General features: G+C 35.7%; 1 protein-coding gene across 1 annotated transcript in view; it reads right to left on the bottom strand.

Annotated features, from left to right (window-relative positions):
* Positions 1-19,192, bottom strand: part of RAB26 (Ras- protein Rab-26) — a 77,270-nt gene extending 58,078 nt beyond the window's left edge. The window contains exon 1 of the mRNA XM_051210155.1: positions 19,093-19,192. Coding sequence (XP_051070122.1) covers positions 19,093-19,134 — 42 coding nt within the window. The 5' untranslated portion in view covers positions 19,135-19,192. The remainder of the gene's footprint in view (positions 1-19,092) is intronic.
* Between the last annotated feature and the right edge of the window lie 1,802 nt (positions 19,193-20,994).

The raw sequence follows: 20,994 nt of genomic DNA, 5'->3' as shown, positions 1-20,994 counted from the left end.
AATAACTAGTCAACTTCTAATTCAGTACAATAAGCTATTAATTACATGTAGAGTAATACTAGTAGATCACCCTTTTCAGATATGATCAGATGATATTCTCTAGAAAGATGATGAGGGGTTTCAGGATTAAACCTTCTAGATTAAAAAACATAATACCTTTGAATTGTTCGTCATTAGCTATAAAACTTTATCATTATTCTGACAGGAATAACACGAGGCAGTAATATATATAAAAATTTAAAATTGAAGCATATGTTTTTGATTGAGATTATGAAGCGATTGATGTTAGACCACCACTGAAAACCTGGAAGCACTGGACAGCCGTTTCGTTCTATTGTGGGACTCCTAAGCAGTGCGCACCCACGATCCCGCTCGTGGGATTCAAACCCAGGGCCTTCGGTCTCGCGCACGAACGCTCAACCTACTGGACCACTGAGCCAGCATCCAATGATGATAGCGTCTAACATCAACCAATCCACGGTTCATGATCTAATTCAAAAACTTAATAATCTCCAGAACCCCTATACTAGTAACGAAGCATATGGTTAGATCTTGGGTTTTGAATATTCCAGGATTTCATTTAATTCTTGTACTTCCCCGTTTATTTTGTTATTGCACTATAATACTTAAAAATCCTTGATTGTTTGAATTATTGTTCATCATTTTGATGATTTATTGAAGTAAACTATCTATTTACATTCAAATTTGTTGCTTTGACTCATAATTCTAATTCTTCATACGGTTTTATAACCCTCATTTGGTTCTAGTTAGTAGGCGAACCCTCTCAGTCAGTCAAGCGTCATTCAAAGGTTGTCCATAAATTTTAGTCTCACCTTTATTCTTTCTTCTTGAACCATATTGTTTATATCTAATCCTTTTTTACTACTAGTAATACTATCTAGCTCATTGTGTTGATGTAGTATGGCAACGTAAACCAGTGTATTTATGAGCCAGTTTTCACATAGCTTATAACTAAATGACTGATCGTTATTGTTTAATTTTTTTATCTTCAGTTCCCGACTAAATCTAACAATTAGAAGAAAACACAAAGTTTATTTTCAATAGTAATTCCTGGTTGTTGGAATTTTTCGAGGAGAATCTTCTGTAATAAACTATCAGAGTATTTTAGATATTTGGAACCTGACTGATGAATATGGTTTAGTTTTTAAGAAATTTACTTAGAATAAGAATAACTTCCATATTTGAGCTGATAACTTGTATAGAGTTCTAGAGATTGTTGAATTTTTATTGAGATCACTAACTGATGGATGTAAGACCACAAGTGAAAACCTGGAAACACTGGACATTCTTTTAGTCCTAGTATCAGACTCCTCAACAGTGAGCATACACGATCCCGTACGAATGATTTAAACACAGGACATTCGATCTGGCGCACGAACGCTTAACAAGTAGACCCCTGAGCTGATATCCAACAGTGTTAATGATGTCTAACTTCAACTAATCCACCATCTTCCATTGTGTGAAGTAGATATCTGTCTCTACCTGACGCGGATTAACTCTACTGGTCACGGTCTCTCTCTAGAACTATGAGAATTTCGTCACGAAACTAGTCACTAGTGAGCATATAGAGGATTCGTTTAAGTTCGATATTTACACCATTGGATGCCAACTCAGTGTTCCAGAGGCTAAGCGTTCGCGCGCGAGACCAAAGATCCTGTGTTCGAACCCCACATGCGGATTCGTGGATACACACTGTTGAGGAGTCCCACACTAGGATAAAACATCCGTCTAGTGCTTCCAGGTATTCAATAGTGGTTTAACATCAATCAACTCGTGAATTCAATCCAAAAAATAGTAAAAATAATAGATTTTGAAAATCTCTTGATTGAAAAGAAAAAAACAAAACAAGTTGATTGAGTTACATTTGAATAGGTTTCTGATAAAAACAAAAAGACAATTATCTAGTTTTCGTGATAAAATTTCACGGTAATTGATTTATGAAATTAGATAATGAAGAAATATACAAATGAATTGAATAGCTTTATTTTAATTGTCCAGTAGATGGCCTATGATCCTCCATGAGGAGTAATAGGCATAAGTAAGTAAGTAAGTAATCTTGATTGTAAGTCATTTCCAATTTTCTTATTGTCACTACAATCTGATACATTAACAGTAGGTTAAGCGTTCGTGTGCGAGACTGAAGACCCTGGGTTCGAATCCCGCGAGCGAGATCGTGGATGCGCACTTCTGAGGAGTCCCACAATAGGACGAAACGGCCGTCCAGTGCTTTCAGGTTTCCAAGGGTGGTCTACCATCAATCGGTTCATGATCTCAATCAAAAACTTAACAATCTCCATAACTCCTAAACTGATGATACATTAATGTTGAAATACTGATGCGTAATTAATATGAATACAGTGTTTACATCATTTAGTACTATGTTCGACGAATAATGATAACGTTAACATAGAGGCTCAGTAGTCAGGTTATAAATTCATTGATATGTTAACTAGATAAAAAGCACATATTATTCAATTGCCTTTATTCAGATAACTGTGATTTATGTTTGCTTTAATGTTTAGTGCTCAATATGATAAACATATCGTTATGAAAGAGTGAAATGTATTATATTGATAAGTTGTTTTATCTTATGAAATCAGTACGTACGGGGGCATAAGTTGATAATTTAGAGTAGTCATTAGTTAGTATTTATCCTCATCATATCATTATGTATCATTTGTCAATTAACAGTCCATTCATTGTTTTAACAATATAATCATAACACAACCAAAACTTCAACCAACCCACGAAATTGAGCCACTATTCGTCATTGTCTTCAGCGAATTCTAGTGGAGTTCACTGAAGACAATGGTGAACGGTGGCGCGATTTCGTGGATTAATTAAAGATAGACATTATAACTGTTGGATATCAACTTAGTGGTCTATAGGTTAATCGTTCGCGTGCGAGACCAAAGGTCCTGGATTTGAGTCCCACATAACGGATTATGGATGCGCACTGCTGAGGAGTCCTATACTAGAACAAAACGGTCGTTCAGAGATCCTAGGTTTTCCATGGTAGTTTAACTTTAATCGACTTATGAATTCAACTATTAAATTACTACAATATCCACAAAACCCTTTTATTGATAATAATCAAAACTTTTCCTTCATTACAGTTTCAATGTAATTAATTTAATAAGTAAGTCAACTTACTTAGATTCAACACACAAGCAGCTAATTATTACTATGATCAATATGCAAAGATTTTCATCTCATCTATCTCACGTAATAGGACACACATTGAGGAAACCACCCACCTGTATCACAAGTCAAGCCGTCACATGGAATCATCAAGGCCAAAGGAAAAGAGGAAGACCAAAGTACACATTACACCGAGAAATGAAGACAGACATGGGAAGAATGAACAACAATTAAATAGAACTAGAAAGGAATACCCAGGACAGAATGGATTGGAGAATGCTAGTCGGCAGCCTATGCTCGATTGGGAGTAATAGGCGTAAGTAGAAAAGTAAGTATCTCATATAATTTATCTAGAATATTTGGATTTAATTATTTATTTATTTTAACACAGATATTGGTACAAGGAGGCACCAAATACATATGCCCTACACAAATCTCATTTGATATGTGTGAGGGCTGTGATACTACCCGGGTGCCCAAACCGAAGCACGTGCTTTTCTTAGGGGGCCACACCCGGAGCCTTCGTCCTGAAGGTCTGATCCACAAGGCAGTGGAGCAACGTAAGGAAATGCAGTTCCATGGTAGTCGGTGACCAACGATTGGTTTATACTCCATTTGTTTCCTTAAGATCATGGAGCCCATGTACACTAGGTGGACTCTCTATGTCCACCAACCCGGTTAAAGCGCCGGACATTCACTCTTCATCCTCTCAATTTCGTGAACAACAGTAACGCTGCGAGAAGGCAGTGAGTAGGACTTCTCTGGCAGAGGCTATATACGCGTGACCATGTGAGAGCATTTGGAGAGGGAGAGGGGACTCTCCCCACTCCCGGTCGTATCAGGGCATTTTGAGGCAGAATATTTGAAGATGTTAACAGAATCCACTAAGAAGTAGCCAGTGATTTCATGTATCAATATCAATGAGTAAATTAACCAAATATAAACAGTTATACGACAAATACATAATATATGTACTTTGTAGACTGCTTTCAGACAGCAAATAAACGATTTCATTTCATCTACATTATGAATAATAACATAGTAGTATGTATCGATATTGACATTTTATTACATTTCTTAATCATTAAATCTTTCAGTAGTAAATTATGTTGTGTTTTTTTCATTTTGCAACCAATAACCGTAATGTACCAAAACATAACTCCTATTCATTAAGTGCAACTTTAAGCCATACTATTCATATATTTATATATGTGTGGGCTGGTGTTAATATTTTGGTATTCCACTAAAAGTGGATGTATGTAGGGTTAGAACTTACAACTTGATGTTTGTAAGCCAAGTGCTTCAATCACAACACCATACATGCCCTGGTACGGCCAAGAGTGGAGAGAGTTAGTTCTCCCTCTCAAAATGCTTTCACATGGCCACGCCTATACAGCCACTACTAGGGAAGTCCTTCTAATTGCCTTCCCGCGTAAGGGCTGTCGTTTGTGAAACTGAGAGGATGAAAAGCGAATGAACCGGGTTGGTGGATACGGAGGATCCACATAGGGTAGTTAGAAAATCCTGATTCCAAACCAATGGTGAACATGGGCTCTACGATCCTGAGGAAACAAATGGTATATGAATCATTTGTTGCTCACCGGCTACCATGGGACTGTTTCTCCTTACATTGCTCCACTGCCTTGTGGATAAGACCTTTCGGTCGAAGGCTTAGCGTCTGACCCGCTTAGAAAACTACCTCTATCGGCACCTTTAACTTCTCACTAGTAAGTTATTTATTCTAACGTTTTTCCATTTAGTTCGGTTTCAACAGACGTGGAACCTGATTTACGAATACATAAATACACAGTATTTCTCAAAGTTCAATAGATAAATTTGTATTCAATGAATGAGTTACCATTAAAGAAGAAACATATTATAATAAAATACCTAAATAAAATGCTTTAAAGAAGTCAATACTCATCAACATAGTCAACTGAAATATCAGTAGAAAATGTATATCTGATATATGTGTGATTATTCTACACTACTAATGAACAATTAAAGCTAAAGTAACGAAAACCAATAGATATTATAAGAAAAGATGGATAGTGGCTAGCAGTGGAATAAAGTGTGAGTGTTTCGTCCTATTTGGGACTCGTCAGCTGGAGGTACCTGCATCTCAGAGTTGATGTTCACTTTGGAACTCAAACCCAATACCATTAACATCAAAAAACACCACGTTATCCATTAGCTACTGAGTCGTGATAGCCACCTTCTTCTGCAATGTGGTGAAGTTTGAATTCCACTTGGTATTGTTTCCTTAAGGCAAACGATATTAAGTTCGAGTCCCGGAGTGAAGGCACGTCTAGTTGACGAGTCTTAAATAGGACGAAACACGCGTCCTGGATTCCACTGCTACCCACTACCCATCTTTGCTTCTATAGCATGTGACGTAAGGCAATATCGAGGCAGTCCTCACAGTATGCACATATCCCAACAAGAGACTGATCAATTGGAGTCCTAAGTAACAATAGAAAGATACAAGTAAACAACACCACGTGAATTTAACCAATAGATATTGTTTAATAAAAAATTACCGAGTGACTTACTAAAAAGTGAAAATCATACATTAAATACAGTATTTGTACAATTTCGTCCAGTTGTCTTGTACATGCTTCATGATTCTTTCAATTCTGTTGTTATTATGATTGTTCTCTATTTCTCTTCCTGTTATGTTCAATACAATCTCCTGCTTGCAGGCGTTCCGATTTCTGCTACATAATACTTATATCTGTCAGTATAAGTAGCATACACCAAACTCGTCCTCCTTTTAAACGGTCGCTTCTGCAGTTGTGCTGCTTGCCATGCCACTTTCTTGTTTTTCGTAGTTTGTGCCACGCTCCCCGTCGAAATGTCGAGTATTCTGGAGCTCTGGCCACCGTAGCTCTGTTGATCTATTGGGCCATCTAAACTTGATGTCAACCCAGTACCCTGGACGTCCAACGCCAGCTCGACAAAGACTCGCTGAGTCATCTACATTATTACTTATGTCTATCAGTATAAGTAGTAATCACCACAGAAGTACTTGAAAAAACAGTCATAATTTACAAGAAATAAACTATTTCGCCACATACAACAGAAGATGAACAGCCAAAGTGGTGAGTAATGTGGAAAATGTAACAGTCTTAGAAGATCGGCTGTTGTATGGTTATTGGCACTATGATATTTGTTGTTTACTATGTAAAAAAATTATTCATAGCATGTACTCTTAATTTTAGCCCTGACAACAAGGAGATCAATAAAGGACATTTACTTTATTTAATGAACTGATAAGTTTGCACTTATCTCCAATTTCTTTTCATGATCACTGAACGCACACACAATTAGATGATATTCATTATACATGTACTTTGACAAGTTCAGTTTACTTATTAGTTTATATAAGGGTATGTGAAGATAGTTGAATTTTATAGTTAATATCACAAACTGGGATAACCAATGGGAACCAGGAAGTAATGAACTACTGATTCGCTGTAATATGAGTCACTACAATCCCACATGGGATCAAAGACATGACCTTTAGTTCTCGTAACCAGCATTCAACCTAAAAACTAATAATCATTTAAACTTTAAATTCACTTGGTATTGTTTGGCTTGTATCTTACCATTGAGGTATAAGACTACAATTGATCAGTTTGTTATTGGCATATGTGCATACTGTGCGTATGCCTCGATATTACCTTAATTCACAAGCTATTTGTAAGCAGTGATGGATAGTGGCTAGTAGTGGAATCCAGTTTGACGCGCGTTTCGTCCTATTTAGGACTCGTCAGCTGGATGTACCTGAATCTCAGAGAGTTAATGTTCACTTTAGGACGAAACGCGCGTCCTGGATTCCACTGCTAGCCATTATCCATCATTGCTTACATTTAAACTTTAGTTTCATTTATTATGATCGTAGCCTTAGTTCAAGATTTTACAGTTTCACTGAACTTTGTTAACATAACATACCATAACAAACAAAGGTATACCTAAACATATGGAACATTTTGAACACAATTATATCAAATGTTTTGTATCCATATCATATATTTATACATATAATCACAATAAATGTAAAACACTTTCAGTAATGACTATCAATAATCAATATTCTGTACGGTATTGATTGTCAAAAATAGAATATCGATCATATCAACTTTCTTGAAGACTCTATGGGCTCTTATGCAACACATAATTCACTTCTTAGATGTTATATATATATGACATTAAACAGGAAGAATATGTATTAGTGAAAATCACAGTGAATCCATTTGAAGTAAATCCAACGTTTTTGTCTGGTAATCTGGTCCAATCGTTTTCAAGGAAATATAGAATCAAACATCAAAATTATCGAATATAAATAAGGTACATGGTTCTTCGGTTCATTGTATACTAAATAGATCATCCAATCAATGTTAACAATGTTTACGTATACATACATTTTATCTTAACACTTTTTTGTTTCACACCATATGTCTTATATACACTAATGCAAATACCCACTTTAAACATTGTTAACGTTGATTTGATGATCTGTTCAGTACAAAGTGAACCGGAGAACCATGTACCTTATTTATATTCGATCATTTTGATTCTATAGGTAGGTAGGTAGATAGATACGCCTGTTACTTCTCGCAAAGGAGCATAGGCCGACCACAAGCATTCTCCATTCAACCCTGTCCTGGACAATCCTTTCGAGCTCCTTTCAGTTCCTATTGATCCTTTTCATATTTGATTCTAGTTCCCGAAGTAATGTGTTCTTTGGCCTTCCTCTTTTCCACTCCCCTTCAGGATTTCAAGTTAGGTCTTGCCTCGTGATGCAGCTTGATGATTTGCGTAATGTATGTCCTATCCAATTTCGACGTCTTTTCCTCATTTCCTCTTCAGCTGGAAGCTGGTTTGTTCTGTCCCACAGAAGGCTGTTGCTGATGGTATCCGGTCAACGGACATTGAATATCTGGCATAGACAACTATTTATAAATACTTGTACCTTCTTGATGATGGTTGTTGTAGTTCTCCAAGTTTCAGCTCCGTACAGTAGAACTGTCTTGACGTTCGTATTAAAGATTCTAACTTTGATATTGGTTGAAAAATGTTTTGAGTTCTATATGTTCTTCAATTGTAGGAATGCTGTCCATGCCTTACCAATCCTCGCCTTCACGTCTGCATCTGATCCTCTTTGTTTATTGATGATACTTCCCAGGTATGTGAAGGATTCTACATCTTCCAGAGTTTCGCCATCAAGTGTGATTGGATTGTTGTTCTCCGTGTTGTATTTGAAGACCTTTGTTTTCCCTTTGTGTATGTCGAGGCCTACTGATGTAGAGACTGCTGCTACACCGTTTGTCTTTATCTGCATTTGTTCATGTGTATGCGATAAGAGAGCTACGTCATCTGCAAAGTCCAAATCCTCTAATTGGTTCTGAGCTGTCCATTGTATTCCGTGTCGAGGTCTGATTCTACATTTCCTTGAAAAAGATTGAATCAGATTACTAGACGAAAACGTTGAATTTACTTCAAATTGTTTCACTGTGATTTTCACAAATACATATTCTTCCCTTTTTTTGATGTCTCACATCAACTTGGCGCCTAAATACCATGAAACTATTCAATCAAAGAGATGAATACATTAAAACATGGAATAAAATGAAATACTATTGAATTATCCAAATGAATCTAAACTATCGTTGAATGTTAAAAATGAGAAAAATTAATGAAAAGGAAATTATTATCATTTTCTTTTAAATATTAGTGTAATATGATTTTGAACGAAGGAATTTACAATATTTCCTAATTTGCACTACATATATTACAGTCATTAGAATGAATTTCATTACGGTAACTGTTTCAATACTGATGTGGGACATATAAGTAGTGGGAATCCAAGGATCCATGTGGGTTGAAGCTAGTGATTCCGACTACATATAATTCCAGTTTTTCACCCAGATGTCTGAACTTAATTTTCTTTTCAGATAGCGACGAGACTCTAATTTATGGACGACCTTTCAACGAATCTTAAGTGACCTTGTGAAATATTAGCCAATCAGCAAACAGTCAGTGTAGAGTAAAAGTATATTATACAAAACCAAGGAAATAAAGTAGATACATTTCTTTAACGTGGTTCAAAAACTTGTCATGATTAGAAAGAGGTTCAGGGGTTCTATAACCGTAATGCATACAGTAGAGGAAATCATCCATACGGCTACAGAATAGTCGGCCTCTGGAGCCATGATAAAGTCTCAAAAACTCTTTCAGCCTCGACCACATACCTTCAATATTGTTTATGTGCACTCCGGTTGTTGAGTGCACAAAATGCTACTTGTGGATAACGACACGATGCACATAACCAAGCCTATGTAGGAGTCTGTACACTCTCCAAACATCCGAATATATTGTAGTACCTGGCTGCAACCAGTGTTAGTGGTGCTTTTATTATCCAGTTCGCGATAGTTGTCATAATTCGCCTTAGTTAGAAATTATATATGCGTTTTTCATCACGAACTGAAATCAGCTATAATGCCGGAAATTGATTTAGCCAAATGGATGAAAGGCTTTCGTGTTAAAATCCGAGATCTATTATCTTATACTGGATTGAATCGTTCACAAATTATATTCTTGCCGTTTTATTTGTTATAGGCGCTCAATTATCATGTTTTGTACAAAATTCGTTGTGAACTCATCGTACGTTAGCATTAAGCACTGAGGTTGGCGCCGTAACCTTGAAATCTCCGAAACGCTTCTGATTGGCTCGTTCATAAATTAGAGTCTCGCCCAGATAGCTAGTCGAAATTGTGAAAGATAAATATGATCACATGAAAGCAGTTATGCACAAAACCATTATCCTTTTATGTTTTGACGAAATGAGAATGTTTAAAAAAAACAATGTTTTATAAACAGAAAGGAATGATGGTCAGTAATGGAATTAAGGACAACCGTTTAGTCTTATCTAGGACTCTTCAGTTGGATACGCCTGCATGCTAGACTTAATCATTACTCAGGGACTCGAACCTAGCACCATTCGCTTCAAATGCCATTGTGTTATCCACAAAGCTATTGAGTCCAGGTGGTCACTAACTTGTACAATAGGGTGTACTGGTTAGGGTTTGAATCTTCTTATTGATGTTTAAGAGTGAACAGGATGCACATATACCGATAAAAGAAGGATCAGTTACAGTCTTAAACATTGAACAACATGAATATGACTGAAATTAAACACTATGGATACATAGGAATAAATGAAGCTAATTATACTAGGATTATTATTCAATCAAGTAGTCTGCATATAACAACATGGTTCAGAACAGAAGTCAGTGACTTCAAGCACTGATGCCACGTTTTGGTTTGGCCACCCCTAACTTTCTTCTAACCATCTCCAACACCGGTTAGCATTGCACGTCGTGGTAATCGGTGTTCAGGCATACGTAACACGTGGCCCAACCATCTCAGTCGATGAAGATTAACAACCTCATCAACTGATTTACCATCATTCCCTAATACCCTGCGTCTAACCTCACTATTACTTATCCGGTGATCCCAGCAGACGCCAGCAATATTTCTAAGGCATTTGTGGTCAAATATTAGTAGCTGACGAGTACCTTCTACTCTTAAAGGCCATGTTTCGCTGCCGTAAATTAAAACAGAACGAACTGCCGCGCAGTATACTCGTCCTTTTATTGGTAGACGGATATCTCGCCTTTGCCAAAGGTGACGTAAGTTGGCAAAAGCCAAACGAGCTTTTCGAATCCGTGCTGAGATTTCGTCAGACACCAACCTATTAAGGTTGATCAGACTTCCAAGATAAGTGAAGTTGTCAACGCGTTCGACTACTTCACTTCCTATCCTTAGTTCAGATGTTGACGCAGACCAGTCCTAGAGCAACAACTTGCATTTAGAGGGGAAGAAACGCATCCCAAACATTCTGGCATTGTTGCTTAGAGCTACCAAAAGACTCTGCATTTTATCAGCGTCTTCACCAAACAGGACTATGTCATCTGCGTATTCTAAGTCGATACGTGAACCTCCTTAGAATTTTATTGTTGAATGAAAGTTCAATATTTAACATTTTCAAAGATTATTTTATTCATTTAGTTGTAGGGGTGATAAAAAAACAAGAAAAAAATTACTAAAGGGAGGAGGATTTCATTTCAGTCATCTAAAACTACTTATCTACTTTTTTTCTATAAATATTTAACTGTAAAATATTCCTATTTACTGAGCGAAAAAGTAAAAAAGGAAAAAGTAAATAAAAAGTTATAGCTGGAAATAAAATCATCAATGAAATTTATACTTTCATATTCAATAATCATCTATTAAATGAATGGAAAAATGCCTATTATTGTTTGATACCATGTATATACGGAAGATTAAAAAACGGATCTACTTCATCTTAACAGACATGTATCATATCTCTACTTTTTATTCATGTATCTCATTAACTTGGCATTCACTTTTCATTAAACTGTCTATTCATGTCTTTACGAAACTAAAAATAAAAACAATACTTGATAACATATGATAGTTAATAACAGTATGGAGGTTTTGTGGATATTGTAGTAATTTTTAATAGTTGAGATGATGAGTCGATTAAAGGTAGACTATCATGGAAAACCTGGAAGCTCTGAATGACCGTTTTTTCTTAGGATAGGACTCTACGATCCTTTATGCAGGACTTGAACCTAGGATTCATGAATTCAATCATTAAATTACTGTTCACTAGTGATTGACTTCATAAGAGGCTTCCTGGAGTTCTATTGACAAGCCATAATCAATAGAGCTCAACCGTTGCTGATGTAGAGGCAATTACTCACTGAAGACAATGGTGGATGGTCACCCAATATCGTGGATTGGTTGAAGTCAGACATTAACACCGTTGGATACCGGCTCAGTGCTTTAATGTTTAAGCGTTCACCTACGAGACTGAAAGTCTTAGGTTCGAGTCACTTTGGTGCGGAATCGTGGATGAGCATTGCTGAGGAGTTCTAGTCCCAAACTAGGACGAAACGGCCGTCTAGTGCTTCCACGTATTCTATTGTAGTCCAGCTTTATTCGACTGATGAATTCAATTATTAAAAATATGATAATTCAAATAGTATTGATTTAAAACTAATACTAATAGTGATATTAAACAACTTAATCATTTGCTTATTCATATTTAACCCTTTATGTATCATTCCATTTCATTATCATCCCTACTTCCTAATAAGTAGGCATTGTTAGTAAACACTTTGCTAGACTCAGTACAGTTTGCATTATATCAGATGTTATCTTTTGTTGTATTTAGTTATTATTATTTCTAAGAATGTAAAGATGATTAAATTTTAAAGGATTAAAACAGTATGGTATGAAATGTGATAGTTACCAGGATTAGCTAAAAACATTATTATTTTTAGATTCATTCAAGTAAAATATATGATTTCATTATAAATCTCTATCATATGACCAACCACCGACTGCCTCGATGTGCGATTTTCAATGGTATAGGAGTAGGTTGGAAAAAAGCTAGGGGTGGCCAGATCAAAACATGGCACAAGTCCATGAAGTCACTGACAAGTGGACTGAGCCATATTGGTAGGTGTAGATTACCTGGTTGGGATCTGCGAGATGACAGAAACCGATGGTTAGAGATGTTGAATGACATGGCTAGAAGTTATACGTTGTTACTGACTGACTGATTATTTATTTAATCTAATTTATTGATAAGTAATAGCTTATGAGATATCTGACTGATAAAGAATAAACAGATTATCAATATAGGGGTTATGGAGATTATTAAGTTTTTTTTATTGAGATCATGAACCGATTGATGTTAGACCACTATTGACAACCTGGAAGAACTGGACGGCCGTTTCGTCCTGCCATGGAATTCCTCAGTAGTGCGCATCCAGAATCCCTCTCGCGAAATTCAAACCCACAGCCGCCAGTCTCGCGCGTGAACGCTTAACCTCTAGACCACTAAGCCGGAATCTAACGGTGTTAATGTTTAATCGCAACCGATCCACGAAATTGCGTGACATTCGGGCTGATAAACAATAAACAGATTATAAGCAAAGGTGGATAGTTGCTAGCAGTATAATCCAGAACGCGCGTTTCGTCCTATTTAAGACTCGTCAGCTGGATGTGCCTGTATCTTAAGTTGATGTTCACTCTAGAACTCGGTCCCAGTACCGATCACTTTAAACGCTATCGCACTGACCACCTAGTTACTGAGTCCTGATAGCTACCTAGTGAATCTAAATAAAAAGATCAGATTATATTACATTAACTATTATAATTTGTGCATACATTTTGGAAATGTGTTTTAACTGTTTTATTAAGGTTTAAATTATCTCCTTAAATCTTTATTTCACATTCCTTATTTCTGTATTTAATACAATGAAATTTAGTAAATTACGTCTCTTTCTACAGGGATTTTATATGGGTTAGTTTAATTTCTAGGTTGTCTTCATCACAGAATGATCTAACTTGAAGAACTAGATAACTGTCTCAGTCGTCAGACTGATAGGTCTTGGGTTGAAATCTCGCGAGGTGGGATTGTGGATAAGCACTGCTAAAGAGTCATACAATAGGATGAGACAGCCATTCAGTGCTTCCAAGTTTTCTACGATGGTCTAGCTTCCCATTGACTCATGATCTCATTGATTGAAAACAGTAAAGCATCAAGTGATAGGTGATTAGATCTTTCATATCAGTAGTCAATAATGTATGTCTACATACAACAAATATTTTTTCCCGAATATTTATGTAGTTTATTTGAAAATTTGAAAACAAAATAATCTTGTAAACAATTTACGTTCTCTTTTCTTTCAATCCATTTCGTTTTGCTTGTTTTCTTTCTTCATGATTTGAAAAAGGGAAAGAAATGATAGGAACCTGATAGGACCTTGTATATGTATATATTGGGTATTCGTGTTATTGATTGATTTCCAGGATTAAATTTGATCAAGGTATGTTAAGATCAGTCAGTCAGTAACAACATAGAACTTCGTACGTAAGTACATCAGTTCGAGTTGCCACACCGAATTAGCACAGAGATGCAGTTGTCGACCCAAATCCCATAATGATAGAGGTAGTAAAAGTATGAGCAGTAATCGGAAACATTAGGGTTTGAAGATGCTATTCAATCAGTATAATCCAGTGAAATAAATTTGAAAAGAGAAAAGAAGGGACACAAAGAATTCAGAAGATTAGAATTTGGGGGAACACAAAGAGTGGATGCACTTGCGCCATCGCAAACGATTTTGAGCCATACCATTCAGGGTCGCTAACCATCGGTTTCTATCATCTCGCAGATCCCAACCAGGTAATCTACACCTACCAACATGGCTCAATCCACTTGTCAGTGACTTCATGGATTTGTGCCATGTTTTGGTCTGGCCGCCCCTAGCTTTCTTCCAACCTACTCCTATACCATTAAACATCGCATGTCGAGGCAGTCGGTGGTTTTTTAGCGAGTTAGTTTTCTATGGGATGAGGTCACTAACCTCATGCTCAACCCTCCTCCTTTATCCGGTCTTGGGACCGGAAGTAGCACCAGAGGTGCTTCAAGCGGAGTAATAAGCACCATTCATTTATTTATTGAACATAATATTTATATGATTAGATCCCAATGCTAGATCAATGTATCTAATATCTTATCATACTATTATTAGATATTAAATATTAGATACATTGATCTAGCATTGAGATCTAATCATATAAATATTATGTTCAATAAATAAATGAATGGTACTTATAACTCCGCTTGGAGCCCCTCTGGGGCTACTGTCGGTCCCAAGCCCGGATAAAGGGGGAGGGTTGGGCATTGAGTTAGCGACCCTATCCCATAGAAAACTAACTCGCTAAAAAAGACACTAACCAAAATAGTAGTTCAAATAATTGGATAGCATAATGAATTACTTTTTAAGCTTCTAAAGTGATAATTAATGAAATGACGTCTTCATGTTCATTGAATAATGGAATAAAAGGAAAACTTATCTAATGAATCTTAAAACAGAATAAACATTGGCCTAAAATTCTAATGTTCACCATGATCTATGATGTAATTCTTACAGAGGTGAATTAGATATCTATTTCATAAATTAAATCTTTAAAGCTTATTACATTATACTCTTGTTAACACAAGTATTATATACCTGTATAGACTGTTGCTTTTTTTAATTTCTTATTAACAGTTACTTAGGAAAACTTAGATAAAACTTGTATCCGATCACAATTCCCCAACTTACATCAACTAACCATTGATAATATAAGTAGTAAATGACTTGATTTAATAATAGTATTAATAATGGAACTCAAAACAATTGTCAATCAACACCGAAGTCAGGATTTTCAATACAAATGTTAAGATAGTTCTAATGTATGGGGCGGAAACTTGGACAACTACGAAAGCCATCATCCAGAAGATACAAGTGTTTATTAACAGCTGTCTACACAAAATACTTCAGATTTGTTGGACAAACACTATCAACAACAACCTATTGTGGGAGAGAACAAACCAGATTCCAATAGAGGAAGAAATCAGGAAGAAGCACTGGAAGTGGATAGGGCATATATTGAAGAAAGCACTCAACTGCGTCACAAGGCAAGCCCTTACTTGGAACCCTCAAAACCAATCGAAAAGAGGAAGACTGAAGAATACATTACGCTGGGAAATGGAGACAGATATGAGAAGAATGAACGACAACTGGATAGAACTAGGAAGGAAGCCGGAGGACAGAGTGGGTTGGAGAATGTTGGTGGGTAGCTTATGCTCCATTGAGAGTAACAGTCGTAAGTATGTAGTAAGTAAGTTATTAATAACGAAAACAGTTCCAGGGTTAAAAATGGAATATGCGAATGAAAACTATAAAATTACATTAAAACCAAATATTTCTAAGGGGAGAAAATCAAATGAATATGTTAATATTACTACTATAGTTATTCGTCAATGATAGTCATTTAAACTTTCATATTGTAAATCATGATTTTTGTAAACTTTAATTAAGAATTTTATACTACTAACAAAGATTGAACCAATAACTTCTTGATTTAATGATTGAACAAATTCATAACTTTTAGAATTAAGATAAGTAAAGATCTAAGAATGCTTTTTCGAAAAACAAAGTAATCAGTAATGTAATTTTGCATCTAAATTAGTTGGTTATCCTATACACTGCCTAACAATGTCGTGTTTATTTATTCATATTGAACTGAGAGAAGAAATCTTACATTCTAGCAGCTGGTTGAATTTAACCACATTGATAGTATGATATGTATTACTAATGATAGAGAATTTCGATCTCAAAATAGTATCATCTAGTTAGGTGATTTAATGTGGTATGGAAATTCGAAACAATGTAATTATGTGCCATGGTGTACTTTGCGTTTACGGACTGACTTAGTTAATCAAACATGAAAGTATTTTTATTATTTAGTTTAAATGTGGTACAGCGCTTTAGGTTTTGTGTTAACTACGTTAATTACTTACAATCTAAAGCTCTTATGATTAGAATTAAACACAAACTCTCCTCTTTCACAGCTTTGAAATAATTGCATTCCTGTATAATTCATTGTCAAACAACTATAAAGAGAAATTGAAAAAAAAAACTCGAACAAACGAATACTTAATACTTTAGTCAATAAATCACACGTCAATTATATTTTTACGATCATCTTATGCTTATCTAAGTGTATGAGTCCTTAAAGCCCACACGGTTGACTGAGGATTGGTATTTCTGACAACTGTCTAGTTTGAGTCCGCCGAATAACGTTTAGTCGATAATTATTGATGTATATAATGACAAAGGTTCGTTTGCTGAACTTCGAGACAAAACATCAGTTATTGACTGCCATGTAGGTAGTTTCAGATTATGTGGTTGAGTTCCACCCTAGTTTAGTAACTGAAAAATAAAGACACTATATGCCACGGCTAAAATCGGTCGCAATGGTGTAGGCGTACATGCCATTTATTTTATACCAGGTGCACAGTCTCAACTACCCCCTTAGTCTTTTTTTCTATATCTAGTCTCTACTACCGCTATTTATACTGTTACTGATCCTAATACTCTCGGAAATGCCGTGTTAGTCTCATCTTGATGTGTTAAAGTGGAGTGATAACATGAACTGACCCATATAAGTGCCGCGTTTCTACACTCTAAATGACTTACCAGCTGATAGATAAATATCTGCTTTGTGTTTCATTTTGATTTCGATTTCAAACTCGATGGTTTTTAAAATCCAACAATGTAGAACGATATAATTTGCTTCAAGGCTCTAACATCGTGCAACACTATTCAATTCGAACGACAGATCTTAATAAATAATACTCTCCTAAATTACATCCCTTTCAATTTTTACTCGAGTATACGGTAATATTTATATACACATATATGAAATAATATCAAGCTAATCAAAGTAATTTAAGTCACAACGAGGAAATAGATTACATGAAAAAACGCAATAAGCAAAAGATACAAATTAGTAATGTGATTACGAGTGTACTAATTATGGTAAAACCAATAAAGACCTGAATGAATGTTTTATGATAGGAAGTAGACCGGAAACTTGAAAAAATAGACATTAAAACAGCACACATAAGAAGCTATGAAGATTACATAGTAAAAGGTCGAAAAATAATAAAACACGAAAGAATATATTTAAAGATGGATCGAAAAATAAATAAACAAATAATTTTGGGAATAGTAGTAAGCAAAATCATTTGTTAGACTTAATTTGGCTAAGGTAGAGACAAGGGTGTTACGAATTTCTTAAGGAAATAAAGTTTTGAGGTGATAGATCGAATCCACCAAACTCCTGTTACATGTAAGATTCGAGATTAAAACCGATGAGAAAAGTGGTAGGTATGCGACAAACTACTTTAAATTACTTGGTGTAAACTATTTCATGACTACTATCTATAAAATGTGACATCAAGGAGTTTTATAGATTTTATTTATTGATATTATCACTCACTCATAAATTCATTTGATTGGTATGACACTTTCAGATATACTTATGAATATTACTGCACATTAAAGTAGAGGACTTAAATAAAAACAACATTATTTCTTATACATGTCCAAAACTAAAGATTTTAACAATTCGAGATGGTTCGGGATAAAACAACCTCTCTTGACACCGCGGCGCTTTAATTAGAAACTCTCGTCATACTCATTTGTGTAGCTACATTTTAATGTGTATTTGTAGATGTCAATTAAATGCTGATAAACATATCTTTAAAAATTTGCCAACCTTATGAAGTTAGTCAGACTAATCTGGGCTTTAATTTTTGCCAATGTCTTCAGAAATGAAGTATACTGCTCTAAAAATCGTGCTTAATAATGAATTTCAATCTAAAGGTAATATAGTTCCTTGAAATGATAGCATGTGATGCATAACTTAGTTTTCTATTCATCGTAGGTCCGTTCAAACCCGTAAATATTTCGGTTCAATGAATCATATCTCATAAGAACACAATAATAAAAATTGAATCCGTAACTAAAGATTGCAGGTGATTTTCAATTTCTTCATGCTACTTAATGCACTATTTCTATAAGTGAATCACTGAAAAAGGAGTCAAGTATGTTTTAATTACACCCCACTGGAAAACCATATGTGAAATCTACATATTTTAATCTCCAAAGAGTAGCTATTTTTGACAATCCGCTTTCTTAAGAACTAAATTACTGTCAAATAGATATCTACTAAAACATTCCTTCGATGTCGCGTCAAAAATATTGCTTGTAATACTATTTTATAAAGTAATTAGTGCTATTCTGACACCAGCAGAGCAGAGCAAAAGTAACCTTGTGACGCTGTGAATAACTAAGCTCAAAAATGATCTTCGTACTAACAGTCTACATGATGTGAATGAACAATTCTAAATGTCAAAAAGTTGCTTTATTTTAAATCAATGCATTATAAATTGAACGAAGACGAATGATTATAAATTATATAGGCAAACCTCACTTTAAACGTTGGAAGAGAATTCGATGCAAAGTCTTGTGACATCTAGTTAAAATATTTGCACATTTCTTTGGGAGATTTGAAAATGCTTCTAACAGTCAAGGTCACAAAAATACATTCAATTGGATCATTTAAACAAACCAAAACAGATTAAACAAGGTTTTCATTTGGACGCGGGGGGAACAAAATTCAAAGCTTTTACATCTGATAATATTTCTTCGTCAAAGTCTATCAACGCCTGAAAGAGAATCCTAATCTTTATAAGTTTGATGCAGAAACCGATCAATCCATAATGATTTTGATCATATTATACTGAATTCGATGTTTTGAAAACAAACATCGGAAATTATCCAAGATATAAATTCATAAATTATGATAGTTTCAAATTCTAATCGTAAATATGCAGTTTCGCTAAATACGGCCAAAAAAATCTCAAACTGAGGAAGAATGAAGATGAGCTGCGATTGTCGATTATAATTAATTCAGACACACGTTTATCACATCCAATTCCAAAGTCTGTCTGCAACTATGGATCATCTGAATTGTCACTGGAACCTAACCGAACCATCCGGCAGTCGAGTCACTGCTCGTCTAAAAGTTCATTTATTCTCGTTAAATCAATGACAACCGAAAAATATCAGTTAACCGTAGGCCATGAACTGGCCCACACGGTAGTGGTTGTACATTATTCCTTACACCCACTTTTATTGATACAATCGTTATAGCAGCTCATGAGCAATTGAGTTTATTCACGTTTCATTTTGTAAAGCTCTTTTGTTAACCCATTTAACGGATAGAGTCATCTGGACATTAACAGTTTACCTTATATCATTACACCTTTATTATTGTTGTACTACTATGAATATGTATGCTTGAGAATTGCTTACTGCCTACTCGTATATTCATTCTGCTAGCCTTACTGTTAGTCACTTAATTGATTTGATGGTTCATTCAATTCACTATGTATATATATGTACATTTCAATCGTGTACTTGGACTCGCTTGTCTGCTAGCACTTCGACATTATTCCTACATGGATGCTTAGAATTCCTGTAATCATGGTTATCTGTACATGGAGTAATAATGAACGTAATCAGCACTTCGTATTCACCTTCTGATCAATACACCGTTGGGGAGTTACTGTCCAACAAAAAGCTGCGGAGGGATTTTTATCGTTCTCTTTCCGTTACAACCATCAACCGACTTATTTCGCGGTAATCCACGCAAATTGGAATTGAATGATACCATGAGTACTGCATTCTCAGAGGTCAAAACGGCTATGGCTCAAGTTACCTTCCTCGATAATCCTGACCCATCGACCACGCTTAGTATTGCGGTTAATGCACCGGATTTAGCTATTATGCTGTTATGCAACAGAACATCTCTGGAAGTCGGCAACCACTCGAATTTTTCCTACGGAGACGAGATATCGTGCTTTTGGTCGAGAACTAATAACAGCCTAGTGTGCCATCAAAAACATTTCCAACACGCAGTAGAAGGCCGCGATTTCATCTTGTTCACCGACCATGAGTCATTAACGTATGCTCTGACCGCTGCTCACCACGAGAGACATTTGGACTATATCTCTCAGTTCACAATAGACCTTCGTCACATCAAATGCGAGTCGAACTATGTCTCCGATGCCCTGTCACGTATTCAAATGAATGCAGTTACTTTACCGGTGCTTGGTCTTCCTCCTATGGCTGCCGCCCAAGCAAACGATCTCTTTTGTACAGAAGCACCACAATGCATATCCCTTCAGTGCCTAGGAGTGCCCCTAGCTACTAGCTCAGGTACTATCCCTAGTTAACTTCTACTGGTTTTCCCCGATGACACGGTATAGGACTATATACCTATACAACATACATGCCACACCCTTTCTCTTTTTCTTTGATTTTTTTGTAC

This window comes from Schistosoma haematobium, chromosome ZW (assembly GCF_000699445.3).
Source record: "Schistosoma haematobium chromosome ZW, whole genome shotgun sequence".
Taxonomy (NCBI): Eukaryota; Metazoa; Platyhelminthes; class Trematoda; order Strigeidida; family Schistosomatidae; genus Schistosoma; species Schistosoma haematobium.
This window is presented reverse-complemented; position numbering and strand designations above follow the sequence as displayed.